The sequence below is a fragment of the Ceratotherium simum genome, chromosome 2, assembly GCF_057802395.1.
Source record: "Ceratotherium simum simum isolate JZ-2026a chromosome 2, ASM5780239v1, whole genome shotgun sequence".
In the NCBI taxonomy this organism is placed as follows: Eukaryota; Metazoa; Chordata; class Mammalia; order Perissodactyla; family Rhinocerotidae; genus Ceratotherium; species Ceratotherium simum.
The window spans coordinates 58545162-58564351 of record NC_141901.1 but is presented as its reverse complement, the minus strand read 5'-3'; the positions used below and the strand labels follow the sequence as shown (position 1 = coordinate 58564351).

General features: G+C 38.8%; 1 protein-coding gene across 1 annotated transcript; it reads left to right on the top strand.

Annotated features, from left to right (window-relative positions):
- Nucleotides 1-6146: 6146 nt before the first annotated feature.
- PRPF38B (pre-mRNA processing factor 38B) lies at nt 6147-17246 on the top strand. Its single transcript, XM_004420748.3, has 6 exons — nt 6147-6705; nt 9580-9648; nt 9949-10100; nt 10181-10241; nt 12807-13030; nt 13675-17246. Exons 1-6 carry the CDS (start codon nt 6430-6432, stop codon nt 14531-14533), a joined length of 1641 nt encoding a protein of 546 aa, XP_004420805.1. The 5' UTR covers nt 6147-6429; the 3' UTR covers nt 14534-17246.
- The last annotated feature ends 1944 nt before the right edge of the window (nt 17247-19190 follow it).

The window sequence follows — 19190 nt, the reverse complement described above, 5'->3', positions numbered from 1 at the left end:
GGATTTATGAGCTTGTTTTACAGAATAAAAAGAAAGCCTTCAAGGAAGTTATGATCAGCAGATAACCAGCCCCCAGCTGCCATTGTTGCCCAGAAGTCAGACCGCCCAAGGGCTTATCTGGAGTGAAAGAAATACGGATTACCCCTCTATGCCTCTGAAACTCCTCCTGCCAAGCCCCTTAGCTCTATAAAACCTGCTTTCTTCTCTTGTTAATGTGGGTTTAAGAGAACCTATCCTCCCACCTTCTAGTTTTGGCCAATTTGAATAAACCTTTCTCCAACTCCAAGCAGTGATTGGCTTACTGTGCATCAGGCCCAGGAACTTGAGATTAAGAGGTTCAGTATCAATAATAAAATCACCATTTTAACAGATGAGAAAACAAAGGCAGAGACAAGTCAAATAACTTGCCCAAATTGAAATTTAAACCTTAAATAACTTTAATAATTTTATGTAAATTTTTCTAAGATTTACATACCTTGTTTAAAATAATCCCATGCATTAATAATCATAGTTTAAATAATTCAGGTTCATTCTTACGAATAGCTTATCTTACATTGTGATTAATGCTCCACCCTTGAATGAAAGTGCTGCATCTTTCAGACACATGTCGTCTTGTTATATTATTTTCTATCCTTCTCTGACATGGCATTAACTGACTTCACAGACTGTTCTCACATTCATTGAAGACTTTGGATCAGTTTTACTCTTCAATCTCTTCAATCAAGTAGCACCTATAATTCATTCGTTTGTTCATTCAATAAGTAAACAAATATTGTGCTATAATAAGAAATACATATATTTGGTCTTCATCCCCAGTTCCTGGCACTAGAGTTTCTAAAACCTTTGTTAATTTCCTGAGTGATAGGGGTGATAGGAGCATCTTTTGTTATAATATTTGGTCTTAGTCTCCAGTTCCAGAAACAAGAGCTTCTAAAACCCTTCAAACCTCTGGAATGATGAGTGTCTTTTGTATGCTAATGAGGTGACTAAAGGTGGGACCCTAGAAAGCTTCACGTGGGAGCTGGTTGCCAGATAAACCAAATCATGTGATTAGAGGGTTGGAACTTTCAGCCTCACCCTTGACCTCCATGGTCAATGATTTAATCAATTATGCTAATGTGATAGAAACTCCACAAAAATCCTAAGAAATGGGGTCTGGATTGCTTCTAGGTTGATGAACACATCCATGTGCTGATAGGGTGGTCCACCCTAAACTCCACAGGGAAGAAGTTCCTGCACTCAGGATCCTTCTGGACCTCACCCTATGTACCTCTTCATCTGGCTGTTCCTTTATAACAAAAAGGATAATATTTAGAATATCCTTTGTAATAGTAAGTGAAGTGTTTCCCTAAGTTCTGTGAGCTGTGATAGCAAACTACTGAACCTGAAGAAGGTTTCATGGGAATCCCCAATTTGTATCCAAGTAGGAAAGAAGTATGGGTAACCGGGGGACCGACTACTTGTGATTGGTGTCTGAAGTTGGGGCAGTGTTGTGGGACTGAGTCCTTACCTGTGCAGTCTGTTCTAACTCCCAGTAGTTAGTGTCAGAACTGAATTATAGGACACCCAGTTGGTGTCTAAAGAGTTGGAAAACTGGTTGGTGTGGGAAGGGGGTAAATCCACAAATTTGGTGTCAGAAGTGTCATGAGAAAAGAATCAGTTTTCTTTTAAATATTTACTTAGTTCCTACTATGTGTCAATCACTGTGCTAGTGCTGGGAATGATTAGCTGAAAGGTACAAAGCTTCCCTCTGGTGACTGAAGATGATGCATAAGTAGTTAATTACAGTATAGTATTCAGGGCTAGTATTCAGCCAGCATGCATTGTGCATGGCTGTACTGGTTTTTCATATCATCCTTGAAAAAAATTTAAGGACTGTAATAGTGACAAACAGTTCCCCAAACATATCATTTGTTCTTTCATGCCTCAGAGTCTTTGTATAGGCTAGCCCTAACTAGAATATCCTTTTCTTTTATTTGCCTAGTTAACTCCTAATAATTCTTTTTTTTCCCCTGTTTTATTGAGAAATAATTTACATACATCAAACTGTATAAGTATAGGTTCAGCTAACATCTAAAAATTCTTAAATTTCACCTCATATATCATCCCATTTAGTGCTTTGAAATCACAACCAAGGAAATGGGTAGCTTTTTCTAACATTCCTGATTGTTCATAACAACCTACCAATTGTATCAGATTTTTAGTTTTGGGGTACTTTAGTCAATGGCTTCTTATGTTACTCTAGATTTGTGGTTGTTCTGAACAATAAAACTAGAACATTTAATTTGTTATTTTAGTTACACATGGAAATTATTTTAATTCTTTGCTCACTTATTCATGAATGGTACATGTCTATCAAGCATATACCACATGCCAGGCTTTTTCGTTTTTTTAAAGAAATTGATGGAAACACAAAAGACCTAGAGTAACTAAAATAATTTTAAAAAGGAAGAATGAAATTGGAAGACTTAACCTACTTGATTTCAAAACTTACTATAAAGCTGCAGTAATCAAGATAGTTTGGTATTGCTGAAAAGATAAACATCAAGATCAATGGAATAGAGTCGAGTCCACAAATAGATCCACACATGGTGAGTTAACTGATTTTTGACAAAGGTGCTAAACCAATTCACTAGAGAAAGAAGCCTTTTCAACACATAGTGCTGGATCAACTGAATATCTGGGTGGAAAAACATGAAAATCAACTCTACCTCACACCATAGGCAAAAATTAACTCCAAATGGATCATAAACCTAAGTGTCAAATCCCAAATAATAAAACTTTTAGACAACATAAAAGAATATCATTGCAACCTTGGGAGTGGTAGTTCTTAGAACACAAAAAGCACAAATCATAAGCCAAACAAAAATCTGATAACTTGGACTTCATTAAAATAAAAAACTGCCCTTTGAAAGATACCATTAAGAAAATTAAAAGGCAAGCCACAGACTGTGTAAAATACTTGCAAAATATATATCAGTCAAAGGACTCATATCCAAATCATGTACGGAACTCTTCCAACTCAATAAGACAAAACACCCACATAAGGAAATGGGCAAAGATTTGAAATTACTTCACAACAGAAGATACATGAATGCCAATAAGCACCTGAAAAGATGTGCAACATTATTAGTCATAAGGGAAATGTAAACTGATACCACTACACACCTTTAGAATGGCTACAATTTAAAAAAACCCATCATATCAAGTGTTGGTGAGGACATGGAGTAACTGGAACTCTCATACACTGCTGGTGGGAATGTAAAATGGTACAACCACCTTGGAACACAGTTTGGCTGTTTCTTAAAAAGTTAAACATACACCTATAATATGACCCAGTCCCTCTACATCTTGGAATTTAGCCAAGAGAAACAAAAACATGTCCGTACAAAGTCTAGTACACAAATGTTCATCGAAGCTTTATTTGTAATAGCCCCAAATTAGAAATCCAAATGTCCATCAACAGATGATTGGATAAACAAATTGTGGTAAATCCATACAATGGAATACTACTCAGCAATAAACAAACAAAACCCACAGCCTGTTGATACTAGCAACAAGGATGAATCTCAAAATTATGTTGAGTCAAAGAAGCCAGGCAAAAAGAGAACATAATGTATGATTCCATTTATTTAAAATTCAAGAAAATGCAAACTAATTTATATTGACAGAAAGTGATTGCCCAGAGAGATGGATTACAAAAGGGCACAACAGAACTTCTGGGGGTGATGTATGATTGTTATCTTGATTGTGGTGATGATTTAATGGGTGCTGAGGTCTAAATGTGTCCCCCCAAAATTTGTATTTTGAAATCCTAATCCCCAAAGATGATGGTGTTAGGAGAGGGGGCCTCTGGGAGGTGCTAAGTCATGAGGGTGGAGCCCTCATGAGTGAGATTAGTGCTCTTATGAAAGAGACTCCAGAGAGCTCCCTTGCCCCTTCAACCATGTAACTACACAGCTAGAAGGCGCCAGAGCTAGAAGGCGCCAGCTGTGAACCAGGAAGAGGGCCCTCCCTTGGTCTTGCACTCTCCAGCCTCCAGAACTGAAAAATAAATTTCTGTTGTTTATAAGCTACCCAGTCTGTGGTACTTTGTCATAGCAGCCTGAACAGACTAAGACACTGGGTGTACACATGTCAAAACTGATCAAACCAAATTTTCCATCTTTATCTATGTGAAGTATAGTATTCCTAAATTAAATATGAATAAAGTTTTTTTTTTATGGGGATAAAGGCTTTAGCCTGTAATATGGATTCACTGAATACGTTAAGCACTTTATCATAATGCCTGGTTTGATATTTCATTTGATATCAAACTGAAACCTCTCCAAACTTAAACACTCTTCACTTAGAGTTTGGGGATTAAGGAATGTCTAGGACTATACAGATCATATATGCTAAGGAATGTTTAAAAGATTGTAGGATTTGGCAATTAGAGTGTCACTGGATAAATTCCATAAACTTATTATCAATGGAAAAAAATACATAAAGAACTGGGTTCAAAAGAAATTTTTTTCATTGTATTTTTAAACTGGTAGTTCATTACAGGTTGGGATCATCCAGTTTTCCTTGGGAAGTAAGTGGGTATAAACTAACGTATAGAAAAACAAGATCTACTAGGAAGGAAGTGAAAACCACTTCTCTTAAAGTTTTACTTCTCCAATGTAAAATAAAGGAATTAGACAGGATGATCACCTATGCACCATCCAGTTCTAAATGTTAATCACTCCAATCACTCATTTATCTTTCCCTGCATTCTGTCATACCGCTGTCTGCCAGTTTACCTCCTACTTCTCTGCTTGTCTTCTCTCTCTAGCTGGCTGATCTTTATCCAGGTGTGGATCTTCCCAAAGGTTTCTGTCTTATCCTTTTCCCCTCCTCTGTGTATAAGCCACTGAAATTAAGATCTCCCTTCTTCAAATTTCCTACTCCAGAAGTTTCCAGGAAAGAGTAAATGATAAAAAGTGCCACAGTGAGAAATCAAATAGGATTAAGAAAGAAAAAAGTCATTGGATTTTGGCAATCAGGGTGTCACTGAGTGAGCCATCCAAGGTTTTGAGTAGGCGAGTGCAGCACTTTTGGAAGGATGACTCTGGCAATACTCTATGAAGAATGAATTGGAGCCAGAGAGTATTAGGATCTTAAAGTGACTTTGAGGTCATAGATTAAATTCCTAATGTTTCATTTCGGCATTCCAGGCACTTGGGTGGCCCAATTCCTGTCCAGCCATTACTCCTCCATAAGCATATTTCCCGGCTTCTGTTAACTGGACTATTTAGCCTCTAACAAGCTTGATCTTCCCTGCTTCCATATATGCTCAGGCTGAACTGCCCAGTCCGATAACACATGTAGAAACTTAAGTGCCTTTTGTAGCCGTCTCTTAACTCCCAAGCACCACGAACTTCTCTAGGTTAACAGTGGCTTTGGAGAGATGAGACTGATTCTGACTTATTTTCACACCTCTTCCCTACCTCCTCCCACCCCCTCTCCCCATTAAGCGCCGAGCCCAACGATTACCTCTCAGAATGCATTCGCAGAATGTTAGAACTCAAGTATGGGGGAAAGAAAAGGCACCTAACAAACGCGTGGAGCGTTCTACTAGGCGCTACTGGTACAGAAGCTATTTTCATGCTCAGCAAGATGTTCTAACAGCCCAACAAGATGTTATTTCGATCTTACAGTTGAATAAACTTATGCTAAAACAATAAGACCTCTGGTCGGACACTACAGCCCGGCAGAGGGTGGAAAGACCAATCACATGGAGGAGTGAGATCCTAATCATCTTGCCTTCCAGAGAATCTTAAAATTGTGACTCAGGAGACTCCTCTACTCCGCAGGAGTCAGAGTCACGAATTTGCAAACACATAGCCATGCGAATCCTTTCCGGCCCGGCTTTCGGGAGGAGAAACCAGGCCCCCTGTTTAAATACTAAAACATAGTAATTGGACCTACAATCTGCTCCCCGGGCCCCAAGTTCCCAGTGGAAATGTAGAAGTCGGGCACCAGAGACCACCGCCGCTACTGCAGCAAGCGCAGAACGCGCGGAACTAGGAAGAGGAATCTCCAGCCCAGCTGGGCGTCTCTGATTGGCCGCCGGCTAAACTCGGAACTCTGGGTCGTGTGGCGTCACATCCGCCGGGTTCGCCATCTTGTTCCCAGGAGCAGTTGGCGGAAGAGATCGCGCTCCCTGGCTGCCGGCTCGCCTTCTGCCGGGAGTTCTTGCGGCCAGCCTCTCGGCGTCTGCTCTCGACCCGGGGTCATTTGTCGGCGTCCTCGGTGCCCTCCGTCACCCGGCTGGGGCACATCGAGGCGGCCCCCTCTCCCGACGGCGTTCCATGGAGTAGCGTCCCGGACCGTTGTCCCGAAGAGCGAGATCGAGCTTGGCCCCCTCCCCCTCCCTTCTCCCTCCCTCCTTCCTTCCGCCGCAACATGGCTAACAACAGCCCCGCGCTGACAGGCAACTCGCAGCCGCAGCACCAGGCCGCCGCGGCCGCGGCCCAGCAGCAGCAGCAGTGCGGCGGCGGTGGCGCCACCAAGCCGGTGGTCTCGGGCAAGCAGGGCAACGTGCTGCCGCTGTGGGGCAACGAAAAGACTATGAACCTCAACCCCATGATCTTGACCAACATCCTGTCGTCGCCTTACTTCAAAGTGCAGCTCTACGAGCTCAAGACCTACCACGAGGTGGTGGACGAGATCTACTTTAAGGTACGAAGCTTCTAGGCCCGGGTCGGGGGGTGAATTTCGGAGGCGGGGGTTTGGAGGAAACGCGCGGAGGCGGCCCCCGAGGTCTGAGGATTTGTAGGTGGGGGAAGGCTGGGCGGCGGGAGCGGTGGCCAGGAGTCTGCCAGGGAGGGGTCAAAGTGGGGCCGCCCCCTTATTTCCTTTTCAGATTTTTAGGGCCTAGAGAGCCCGCCACCATTGATCTCTCTCCACCCCCAACCTCCTGCCCACCCCTGGGGGGAGTTGGACGAGGGAGGTGGGGGAGAGGAGAAGAGAGTAACTGAAGCCTCTCCAGTTTACAGCTTTAAAATTATTCCTTTTGACGTGGATCTACTCAGCGCCAACTTGTGGGTCTTCTCCCGCTCACCCTGGGCCAGGGCGTGTACTGACTTCAGTGTTGGCCTAGTGTTGTTAGGTATTCGTTATCCGATCCAGACAGGGACATGGTCAGTGCGTGTGTCGGGTGGGGTGGGAGGGTTGAGGGTGGAGAGGTGCCAGTGCAAGAGGTGTACCGAAGGCCTGGAAATTTTCGCAGCAGGAAGTCAGGAGTAAGTGGTATCAGTTACCTGTGCATTGGGCTTATTTAGAATTATCTGGGCCCTGGGCTTCTGCGGCAGGGTCGGTGCTGGCTTGGCTGTGCTGGGGAGCTCACCTGGCGCCTCCTCACTGCACTCTTGTCTCAGTTCTTGTTTCGTTAGCAGGATTGACTCAGTCTTGCAGCGAGGCTCGGAGCAGCCCAGGGTCGCAGGTAGAGGTATGCACTATTAATCATGCTCAATCGCCATAAATGCATTTCCCTGGTTAAATGAACGGCTAATTAGATTTTTTTTTTTTTTTTTGGCCATTGGTTTTGGTCTTTCTTTACCAACTAGTTAGGCTTTCTCCACTTCCCTGCAAATTATGTAGTTTTAAAAATATCTTCCAGGCCTCCTAAGGTTAATTTATATTTTGAAGAATATTAATAATAGTCTTAATGGTATTTAACTGTTTTAGTTAGAGTATCTAATATAATACAATCTGTTTTGTCTGTATTGTCTCTTAAAACATTTGACAGATCACTGAAGTGTTTTCTGTGATCTGAACATATCTGTAGAGGTGTTAACAAGGAAATTTTCTTTATTTGCTTTTAGATTATGTTTTGTTCACCTTTTGCCAGTTAAGTCATTAGGTTATTGAAGGATTTTTGAGATATTAGTTGCTTTTGATAGAAAATCGTATTTTGAGAATGCAGTTCAACTTTGGGTATATAAAGGACACTGAAATTTTGATATCCTTTTAAAAGAGTATTGTAAGTAATTGTAATATGATGAATTAGTTTTCTTAGCTTTTAAAAGGTAAGGCCTTTTTCAGCATGGATACACTATGGCGAATATTTAACCCTTAGCTTTATTTATGTAATAAACTTCAAACAGTTAAAAATTGATTTCCTGCTCTTTTTGTTGCAGGTCCTTTTTAATGACAGGCAAATGTTAGTGCAGTAGAGGAAAAGCTTGTTTTCAGATTTCAATACTGTTTTGAAACAACTTAAGATTCTAGTAGAAATTATTTAAATTTAGTTATAAAACTAAAGGCCCAGCTTTATTATCAAGACATCCAGATCAAATAAATATGTTGAAATATTGAAATATGTAGGCTTCCAATTTTGTAAGTCGATTTTGTATTGCATTCACCCCTTTGGCAGCCTTGAAGGAATTGGAACATCTTTTATACAGCAAGCTGGGGGAAGGAAATGGAAAAGTAAAGCAGTGCAGGAGTCAGCTAAGCAGAATAGTGTAGTGCTTACATTTAAATGCATGCTTTTCTGTCCAAAGCCACTGAAAAAGACTATAAAATGTAACCATGGGTGGGTGGAAATATAGTTTTAGAAATACATAGTGAAAGAACAAGATTTTATTTGGTTTTTGTTTCACGTTAAGAAACAAATATGGGTCTTATCTTTCCAAAAGACCTTCTTGAGTTATATCTGCTGTGGAGCTAATATTCTTTCTTTGCTATTTTTAGGTAATGTATTTGGTTTTTATAGGGTGCCCACCTTAGCAAAGATGATGCTGTATCTTTGAGTATACTTAGGATAATAACTAGTCACACTCAGTTTTTGACAGTTTATATTCTGGGAAAATTGAATTGGTTTACGTAATTATGCTGAAAATAAATTACACACTGACTAACAAGAATGATCTCTGTGTAGATGTGGCCTTTGTAATTTCATCTTTAATCAGGAATGAACATAATGTCTGATCGTGGTAAAAAAAAAATGGATGAATAAAGTTCTATAATTTTGCATCAGAAGGAACTTCTTTTACCGTCTGAGCGTACTTTCTTCAAGTCATTTTTCTTTATTTTATAATATATTTTAAATCACCATAAAATTGAACTATTACGAGTATTTAAAAAAATTTTTGAAATAAATACTTAAACTTCATTAATACTTTTTGCTTTAAGTTGGAGCCTTAAATCCATTTTAAAATAAGAATTTTTATCTTTTTTACGTGGCTCAGAATAAGATACAAAGTTGATGTATTATCAAATATTTTTTACAAGTGTATAAGACTAGAAGTTTCCTGGCTCACCGTGTGTTAGCTACACAAAGCTACTTTAATGGGATTTCTGCTCTGTAAAGCTGTTGAGGTTTTTTTAAACCTTAGTAGCTTTATTGGTGCTCTTTAAATATCTAAGCAGGTTTTCAAAGATGGTTTACATACTTAATGTGTGTAAACAAAATATATATATCACGTGAAAATATCCAACTTCCAGACTTTTGGAAGAGCTGCTCTATTATGGACTTGGGTTTACTTTAATCATGGTTTCTAAAACATTTGAAGTGTGAATGTTTGTTATGTTCCTCTTTTCTGTTTCCAGGTCACACATGTTGAACCGTGGGAGAAAGGAAGCAGGAAAACAGCAGGCCAGACAGGGATGTGCGGAGGGGTAAGTAGAAGTACGTGCATTTTTCAGTTTTTCTGTGTCTGATAACTATATTTCAAAAACTACAAGTCTGTCAATTAAACACTCAATGACAGTTAGTTGGCAAATCTTAAAAGTTGTATGTTTTGTTTTTTTAGTCTCAACTCAAGTGTCCCATGAATGGGGTTAGAAAAGTGTTATTTTTTTATGCTCCATTCTCAGTTCTGGGTTATATCTTATTATTAATACTTAACAGGATTAATCAGTTGGTGTTAATTATCTGTTAATTATTTCACTACTTTTTCTTAACTCTTTCCCCTAAAGGTTCGAGGTGTTGGAACAGGAGGAATTGTTTCTACGGCTTTTTGCCTGTTATATAAATTATTTACTCTGAAGTTAACTCGCAAGCAAGTGATGGGTCTCATAACACACACAGACTCTCCATATATTAGAGCCCTTGGATTTATGTATATAAGGTGAGCATGCTTTTATCTACATTTCCAATAAATATTTCATTTTAATTCACATAAGCCTAATTAGTCTTTTGTAATTCTAGGTACACACAGCCTCCTACAGATCTATGGGACTGGTTTGAATCCTTCCTTGATGATGAAGAGGTATGTCAACAAGGGTAATAATTAGTTTTCTTCTGATTACTCTCGTGTTTTTAGTACCTTTTATTAGCTTTATGTCTTGCAGAATTTTCTGTAGTTAAATTTATTTCACTCAGATTCTTTTGGAATTAATGTCCTTTTACTAAGACTTGGTGAATTTTGTATATCTTAGGTTAAATTTCTTAAGTTTTATTTTTATATAAAATAGATGTGTTTTGGTAATTATTGAAAATTTTATCTTCCTAATTATGTTCTGTGTATTCTGCTGACTTTGACTTGAACAGTTGATAGTGACTTTTTAAGGTGGCCATGCTCAGGATTAAGGTGATAAGGCATGCACATAGAATACTAATTATAGCTTTTTTTTCCTGGAACTTCTCAGTTCTTTACCCTCTAACTTCTTCCAAATATTAATATTCCCACTTGCATAGACGTGCAAAATTGAAGAGCTGAATGGGACTTAAACAGGCTGAGAGTTTAGATGACTTGTTCAAGGTGACCACTATTTCAATTCTAGCTTTCTGACTGCTATTATACTATACATATTTATAACGCCAGAAGAAAACCTTTTCTTTAAATTAGTAGTTTAGATTTTTTTGAAGTTGTAAATCTAGTTTACCATTCAAGCTTATTACAAGGTTGAGCTTGTTACGTATGTTCAGAATAGAAAAGTTCTTTGGGAAACATGACTGTGTCAGATTTCAATCATACATGTATTAATATGCTTATATAGTGAAGTCTAAGATCTTAAAAGGTACTTAATAGTGAGCTGTATTGTCCATATACCCCCACCACTACTTTATTTATTTATTTATGTTTTTGTGAGGACAATCAGCTAACATCCATGCCAATCCTCTTTTTTTTTTTTTTTTCCTGAGGAAGACTGGCCCTGAGCTAACATCCATGCCAGTCTTCCTCCACTTTATGTGGGACGCTGCCACAGCATGGCCTGACAGGCAGTGCGTGCCTGGGATCCAAACCCGGGCCACCAGCAGTGGAGCGCAAGCACTTAACTGCTACGCCACAGGGCCGGCCCCTCCCCACCACTACTTTATATTTTAAGGTTCATAAAGTAAACTCGAGTGCTGTGTTTTAGTAGTCCTATTTAAAAGGTTTATCCAAAGAATTTGTTGAATTAAAGGATAGTTCTAGTGAAAATCTTTCTAGTGTGGGGGTTTTTTGTGAGGAAGATTAGCTGTGAGTAACACCTGTTGCCAATCCTCCTCTTTTTGCTGAGGAAGATTGGCCCTGAGCTAACAGCTGTGCCCATCTTCCCCTATTTTGTGTGGGACGCCTGCCACAGCATGGCTTGATAAATGGTGCGTAGGTCCGCACCCAGGATCCAAACCTGTGAATCCCGGATCACCAAAGTGGAGCACATGAACTTAACCACTACGCCACCAGGCTGGCCCCTCTAGTGTATTTTTATCGTTACATGTGCATCTAAAAAAAATCTCACTTGTGTAGACATGGAGAATTTTCCTCTGCATTTCTTTGGCCTGTTTACTGAGCTGTTTAATAGCAGAAGAAGCAAAAAGTGTGGTACGGGGTCAATCACAATCTTTAAAGTTTTTTTCTTTTTAGATGAGATTTTTCAGGCTGAAGCACTTCTCCCTTCTATATTTAAAAAGCATGTCCCCCTTCGTAATAGGTATTGTATTAGGTTTGTTTCTGAATGTTTCTATTTGTTCTGTTTTTTTATTGTGTTTACAAACCTAAGGATCTCTATTTAAGCTAACTTATTGTTTTCTTCCTTAGATATCTGCAGCGATTATATTTGGAAATACTGTATATCTGAACACTTAAATGTGTGTGAGTGCAAGCAGTTTTACCTTTAGCTCTTGTTTTCCTGTTTAGATAACAAATCTCACTTTCCTTGTGTGCTTGCACTATAGGTTTGGGACTGACAATAGCTGACTAACATGTCCTGAGCTGTGAGAGGGCATAGCAAGAAGGCCTTCATGCGGTAATGACCCTTTTCAGAGACAATGGTCATCATGGATTATGCGTTTCCAATTATTTGTTCATTTATTTATTTTCTACATAACTCTAAATTAGAAACCTCACTGCTTCATGGCAGTTGGTTTGCTATTGCTTCCAGTTTTATTAGGGCTTCATTTTATATTAGAGCCGTTAAAAGATAATCTTTAGACAGGAATTGTCTGAAGTAGTTGATATGTAGTTAGGTTACAGTGCTAGGAATGATGTGTACAAATGTGTCCACAGAACTAAATATACACTTAGCAGGTATATAGAATGTAAACTTAAGTTGATTGTTCTACATAGTTTAGTAATGTATAGGGCTGTTTCATATTCTGGTTAACTGAGGGAGATCAGTTCTCTTCATGCCCATGAGGCTGCAGGGTTTGTTCTCACCTGCATGCACACACTAAGCCCAAATATTTCTCTGTATCATTCATTACCAGATTAGAAGGGTACACAGATTGAAATTTTTCTGTTAGAATGTTTTTGCACTTGAGATTCCAAAGATGGTAATATTTTTATAGTATTCATGTATATATTGAAATAATTTTTTTGACGGCTAGGGTATTTTTTGTGTTTCTGTAGGACCTAGATGTGAAGGCTGGTGGAGGCTGTGTAATGACCATTGGAGAAATGCTGCGATCTTTTCTCACAAAACTGGAGTGGTTTTCTACCTTGTTTCCAAGAATTCCTGTTCCAGTTCAGAAGAATATTGATCAACAGATTAAAACCCGCCCTAGAAAAATCAAGAAAGATGGGAAGGAAGGTGCTGAGGAAATAGACAGACATATTGAACGCAGACGTTCAAGGTAATGCAACTCTTGAATTACAGTTATTTTATTTTATTTTTATTTTTTTGTGAGGAAGATCAGCCCTGAGCTAACATCCATGCCAATCCTCTTCTTTTTGCTGAGGAAGACCGGCTCTGAGCTAACATCTATTGCCAATCCTCCTCTTTTTTTCCCCAAAGCCCCAGTAGATAGTTGTATGTCATAGTTGCACATCCTTCTAGTTGCTGTATGTGGGACGAGGCCTCAGCATGGCTGGAGAAGCGGTGTGTCGGTGCAAGCCCGGGATACAAACCCAGGCTGCCAGTAGCGGAGCGCACACAGTTAACCGCTAAGCCACGGGGCCGGCCCGAATTACAGTTATTTTAAAAATACAAAGGTCCTTGGAAATCAGTAGCAAGTTCTTAGGAAATTATGTTTATACTGTTCAGAATTTTATTAGTCTGTCACTTTTTTCCCCAAAAGGTCATATTCTGCCTTTCAGGGCATTTTCAGCAAAATTATGCATCTGTAAATGAGAACATGCAAATTTTTTGCTTTAATTATTCTTGAGATGTTTATGTAAGCTGGGGATCTGAATAAATAACACTGATGAAAGTTAAATCTTTACGATATGTTTTGTTCATTCAAATTTTCTTATTCCCTCCCCATTTCTTAAATATTAGGTCTCCAAGGAGATCGCTGAGTCCACGGAGATCCCCAAGAAGATCAAGAAGTAGAAGCCATCATCGGGAGGGCCATGGGTCTTCTAGTTTTGACCGAGAATTAGAAAGAGAGAAAGAACGCCAGCGACTAGAGCGTGAAGCCAAAGAAAGGGAGAAGGAAAGGCGAAGATCCCGAAGTATTGATCGGGGGTTAGAACGCAGGCGTAGCAGGAGTAGGGAAAGGCATAGAAGTCGTAGTCGAAGTCGTGATAGGAAAGGGGATAGAAGGGACAGGGATCGGGAAAGAGAGAAGGAAAATGAAAGAGGTAGAAGACGAGATCGTGACTATGATAAGGAAAGAGGTAATGAGCGAGAAAAGGAGAGAGAGCGATCAAGAGAACGGTCCAAGGAACGGAGAAGCAGGGGTGAGGTAGAAGAAAAGAAACATAAAGAAGACAAAGATGACAGGCGGCATAGAGATGACAAAAAAGATTCCAAGAAAGAGAAAAAACACAGTAGAAGTAGAAGCAGAGAAAGGAAGCATAGAAGTAGGAGTAGAAGTAGAAATGCAGGGAAACGCAGTAGAAGCAGGAGCAAAGAGAAATCAAGTAAACATAAAAATGAAAATAAAGAAAAATCAAATAAACGAAGTAGAAGTGGCAGTCAAGGAAGAACTGACAGTGTTGAGAAATCAAGAAAACGGGAACATAGCCCCAGCAAAGAAAAATCTAGGAAGCGTAGCAGAAGCAAAGAACGTTTCCACAAACGAGATCACAGTGATAGTAAGGACCAGTCTGACAAACATGATTGTCGAAGGAGCCAAAGTATAGAACCAGAGAGCCAAGAAAAACAACTTAAAAACAAAGAAGAGACTGTGTGAAAATTTTTTGTAAAAGTGGATCACATTGAATCCTATAATTGTTTGATTAAATCTGCTTTTTTCCCCTCCTCCCAAGTTGAGATTGTGCAGTAGTTACGCACTCTTCAAGCTCCCTGTAGGCTGCATTTTCATTTCCTCTTTTGTGTAGGGAAGTGCCTTTGTAATCCCATTTATTGCATTGATGTTTTCACCCAATTGTTTGTTGAGTTTAATACATGATGCACAGATTGTTCTTGCATTTTTATTGTTTAATTGTTTTGGAGATGTACAGTCTGTACATATGTCCTGAAAATGTTTTAATTCGTTTGGCATGGTTGCCATGTTGGTTAAATTTGTATAAGGCAATAAACTGCCACTAATTCTATTTTTGTTTTGTAGGTGTGGGATTATGGTTTGTGTACTGAAGTTAGCATGGCTGTGCTTTTCGTAATAGAATGCTAAAGACTTTGAGAATGGATCTTGGATGTCTATTATAGGAGAATTATGTGCTTTCAGTGTACATGAAGGCAGCAGTTGTAGGATTAACATTCTTGTCCACTGTATATTATCTTGGAAGGCTCTTGTTAATATGTTATGCTTAATATTCTCCACAGTTAACTTTAGAGAGAATTTAGTTTCTGATGCAGAGGTTTAAATTAGGCTGTGATATGATCAAAAGTCCTTTTAGCATTCTACCTCAAAGGGACACTGTTAGTATGCCTAAAATTTATTCACTTAGTTTTCCTTTTTTATTTGAAAAAATACATGACATGTAATCTTTTTTTTTTCTTGACTTTTTCAGATTTTAAAGTACTATATTAAAGGAAAAATTAATGTCTAAAGCCTAGCATTCTTGCAGCAACCCTATACTAACGTGAATTTGGGAGAGGGTGGGGCAGATGAGTAGAGAAATAGATTTCAAGCCTCAAGCTTCCGAAGCATTTTTATAAATGGAAAATACATAAATTATGAAACAGCTTGATATAGTGTCCTTTTTTTAAAATTTAAAATTTTTTTATTGATAATGAAGATTGCTGTTTGAGTTTTTAAACTTAATCTAGAACAGAGAAGTATTAAAAGTAATGCTATGCTGCATTATTTAAGATTATCAGCAAAGTATCTGATAGATTGTTCTTATGAGTTGTATACTGATTACAGAGAACGATCATGAGTGTGGAATAAATACTGGATTAAATCCTGTATCTTGGGTGTTGGCATTTCCCCCACTTGTTAATATTTTTAAAAATATTTTTATTGTGGAAATTGATAAAATTTTAGTAGAATCACACTTTGTGTAGAGGGATATCTCAGTGCCCAGATGACAAGAATTGGACATATATGATAGTCAATAATCCTTACTAGAGTTCTTAATAATGGCAGTTCCCATTGTCAGTGGATGTTATGTGTGTCTCTAGGTTGTTCTTTGGATTGGGTGATAACTTAGTTTCACATCAAAGGTGCTTATTAAGGTACTTTGCTCTTGGGTTACATATTAGAATCATTTAAAATTTGGACTTGAAAGAACTTTTGTAAGATAACTCATCCAGTTCTTTTTGGAACAGTGAAATAGAGGCCCAAAGTGATTTGTGTGGTCAGGGCCAGGACTAAAAGTGAGTGTTCCTGGCAGTGTATACCATATTTACATTTGTTTTATCTCACTGTTTATATTGGCCAAATGATGGGCACTCAGAAGCCACCTTGCAAAAATGTTAAATGGAGCGAACGAGTACACTTGGAAGAGTCCTTCATCTGTGGACTTAACATTTGTACCAAGCTAACTCCAGAAAATCTCATTAAATGAAGGAATTCCTCTATGAAAATGCTACGCTTTTATTTAAAATGTAGAATATTCAGTCATCTTTTAAGTTGAGCATCAAGTGAATTAACATGACACAGAAATTAGAAAGCTATATTCTTGAGTAATGAAAGCCAGTAGATTTATCTTACATTTGAAAATATTTTTAGCATACCTAAATTAATGGTGCTACTCCTTTGAATATAGTTCCACCTGAAATGTTAATTCAACGCTGTCTTTTAAGTAAAAGGAAATTTATTTCAAATAGAGGTGAAAGTACTTATCACAAGCTGCATTTGATTTCCTACGATTTTTAATGTTAGGTTTACTTTTGAGGAACATTTTGGTAGGAGAACATGTAAATAATACTAGTTAATGTCAAGTATCTGCATGATTTAATTTGGAAAGTTGTTTCCTAAAAGACTGGGAAAACAAGTGGCTGTGAAAGACACCTCAGGATTATTTCTTGCAACGTGAGAAAACTTGACAGCTTTTGATAGAGCTTAATACAGCAGCCTGCATCTAGTTTTCTCAACTTACTGAAATGATTTCACCTTTCCGTGTATTAATATCTTTCATCTGTTTTCTAATGTTCAATTTGCAATTAAATTCTATGCATTGGCTAGTATATTACCAATCGAGATTTTAATATAAAATTTCCATTTTAATGCTGCCCAATTTATAAAATCTATTAGTTGGTTTTAGTTCCTTTGTCCCTGTAAGGCAGTGGTTCTTAACCTTTGAGTTATGGGCCCCTTTTTAGGAATCTTCATGAAAGGCACAAATCATGTCTAGAAAAATAAAAGTATTCCAAAATTTGCATGCGATTTCAAAAGAACTAAACTGACCTAGGGCTTTTCTGCTGTTTACTTACTGATTTTTTAAAAGCTGTGCTTAGATATGCAGTAATTGGGAATAAATAGCAAATTTAAATTCCTAGGAGTGTCTCAAAGGCAATAGCCATTTTTTTTACTTAAAAGATGAAGGGGGGTTGAGGTTGGGAGGTGGTATTCACTTAATTCCCTTCCCCAGAAGAGTCGTCCCTGATGAATGTAAGTAGTTTCTGATTTGAACGGTTAGAGATGAGGCAGACGCTGGACTGGCAGTTTATGTTTTTCAACTGATTCCAATGTGCAGCCTCCATTAAGCACTGAGTAGTTGACCAGTTCTCACTGGTTATATTGGCCAATTGATGGGCTTTAAACTGGTTCTGGTTCTAATCTGATTGTATCATCTTGTAAATGCTGAATTCATCCATGAATGACTAATCCAATTACAGGACCTCTTCGGTAGAGCTGAGTTTATGGGGAAGGAAACGCTTCTTCCCGATAGTTTCAGGTTCTGAAATCCTCCATCATTCCATCCTAGGAGATCTCCCAGCACTTTGCAAATACTTCTGAAGTGGCATTTTTCATTTTAGCATCACTGGCTATCAACATTTGTTTCTGTAGGAAATGTGGCAGCATGAATGCAATCAACTGAAAAATGTTACCATCATGGCTGACTTAAAATCCATTATTTTGTTTCTCAGAGCATTGATAGTCCGAGGATCTGTTACATAATCATGACCCATAAATATACTGCACAGATAACATGTATTCAAGTTGGAGAGGGTTGTCTTTTCAGCCTATTGCAAAAATGGGTTACAGTAGTCCCCCTTAGCCTTGGGGGATATATTCCAAGACCCCCAGTGGATGCCTATGGGTACCTAATGCTGTATATGCTATGTTTTTTCCTGTAATACCTATGATAAAGTTTAATTTATAAATTAAGCACAGTAAGATTAACAACAGTAATAATAAAACAATTATAACAATATACTGTAATAAAAGTTACCATAGATCTTAGCAAGCTTAGCATATGATTTTTCTTTACTTATTAAGTCGAGAGACTCACATTGTCACTTGAAGCACTTTAAGGCTTCTCTTTGGTGTATCCAAATTGCCAGCATCACTACTCTTGAGCTTTGGGGCGATTATTAAGTAAAACAAGGGATACTTAACACAAGCACCACCATACCACGGCAGTTGATGTGATAACTGAGACAGCTACTAAGTGACTAACAAGAGGGTAGTGTAGACAGCGTGGGTACACTGGACAAAGGGGTGGTTCACGTCAGACGGAGTGGGACGGTGGGAAATTTCATCACGCTCCTCAGAATGGCGTGCAATTTAAGACTCAGGAATTGTTTATTTCTGGAATTTTTTCAGACCACGGTTGGCCACAGATAACTGAAACTGCAGAAAGAGAAATTGCGGGTAAGGGAGGACTACTGTGTACTTGTTCAAGTTCAACAGCTGACCTTAAAGCATTTCATACAACATAGAAGCCATGAGGTTTTATCACAAGGATCAGGAAAAGAAAAACTGTCGCAGGAAATCCTCACTTAACCTTCCCTGGTGTGCAAGTACCTAAAGTACACTAATCTAAGGCTGGTTTTCCTTGGTCAGTACTTTTTCTGGCCATTCCGAAGCTGAATTATTTCTGTATTGGGTCAGTGGATTTAGTCGCCCCCGAACCAATAAATTCGACCAGCCCTGCCCTCCTAACGTCCCAAATACACATACAATCTAATGAAAACAAAACATACTGCTTGCTGAGCAAATGCGAGAGAAACCCTCTTGCCCTCTCTCCTTCCCTCTATTTAGAAATTCTGAAGTCACCAAAGTCCGTGATGTTCCCTAATACCAACAGAGGAAATTTCTTGAATGCTGGGCTCATCCAACCAGTCAAGGTACTGGTTCAGGAGCATTTCTGCTTTGTGATACTGGAGCTGAGCTCTTTAAACATTTCTCTTTTGCCTGCTGGCACAATGTTAAACTTGTCACTAGAGGATGTTGGAGGGATACTGCAGAAGAAAGGAGCTTCTCGCCTTGGTTCTGG

What these genes read in the sequence shown, in the direction of transcription:
- PRPF38B (XM_004420748.3), top strand. Translation starts at nt 6,430, where the DNA reads ATGGCTAACAACAGCCCCGCGCTGACAGGCAACTCGCAGCCGCAGCAC. An exon ending in TGGACGAGATCTACTTTAAG is followed by an intron (nt 6,706 to 9,579) that starts GTACGAAGCTTC and finishes TTCTGTTTCCAG; the next exon opens with GTCACACATGTTGAACCGTG. An exon ending in CTTGGATTTATGTATATAAG is followed by an intron (nt 10,101 to 10,180) that starts GTGAGCATGCTT and finishes TTGTAATTCTAG; the next exon opens with GTACACACAGCCTCCTACAG.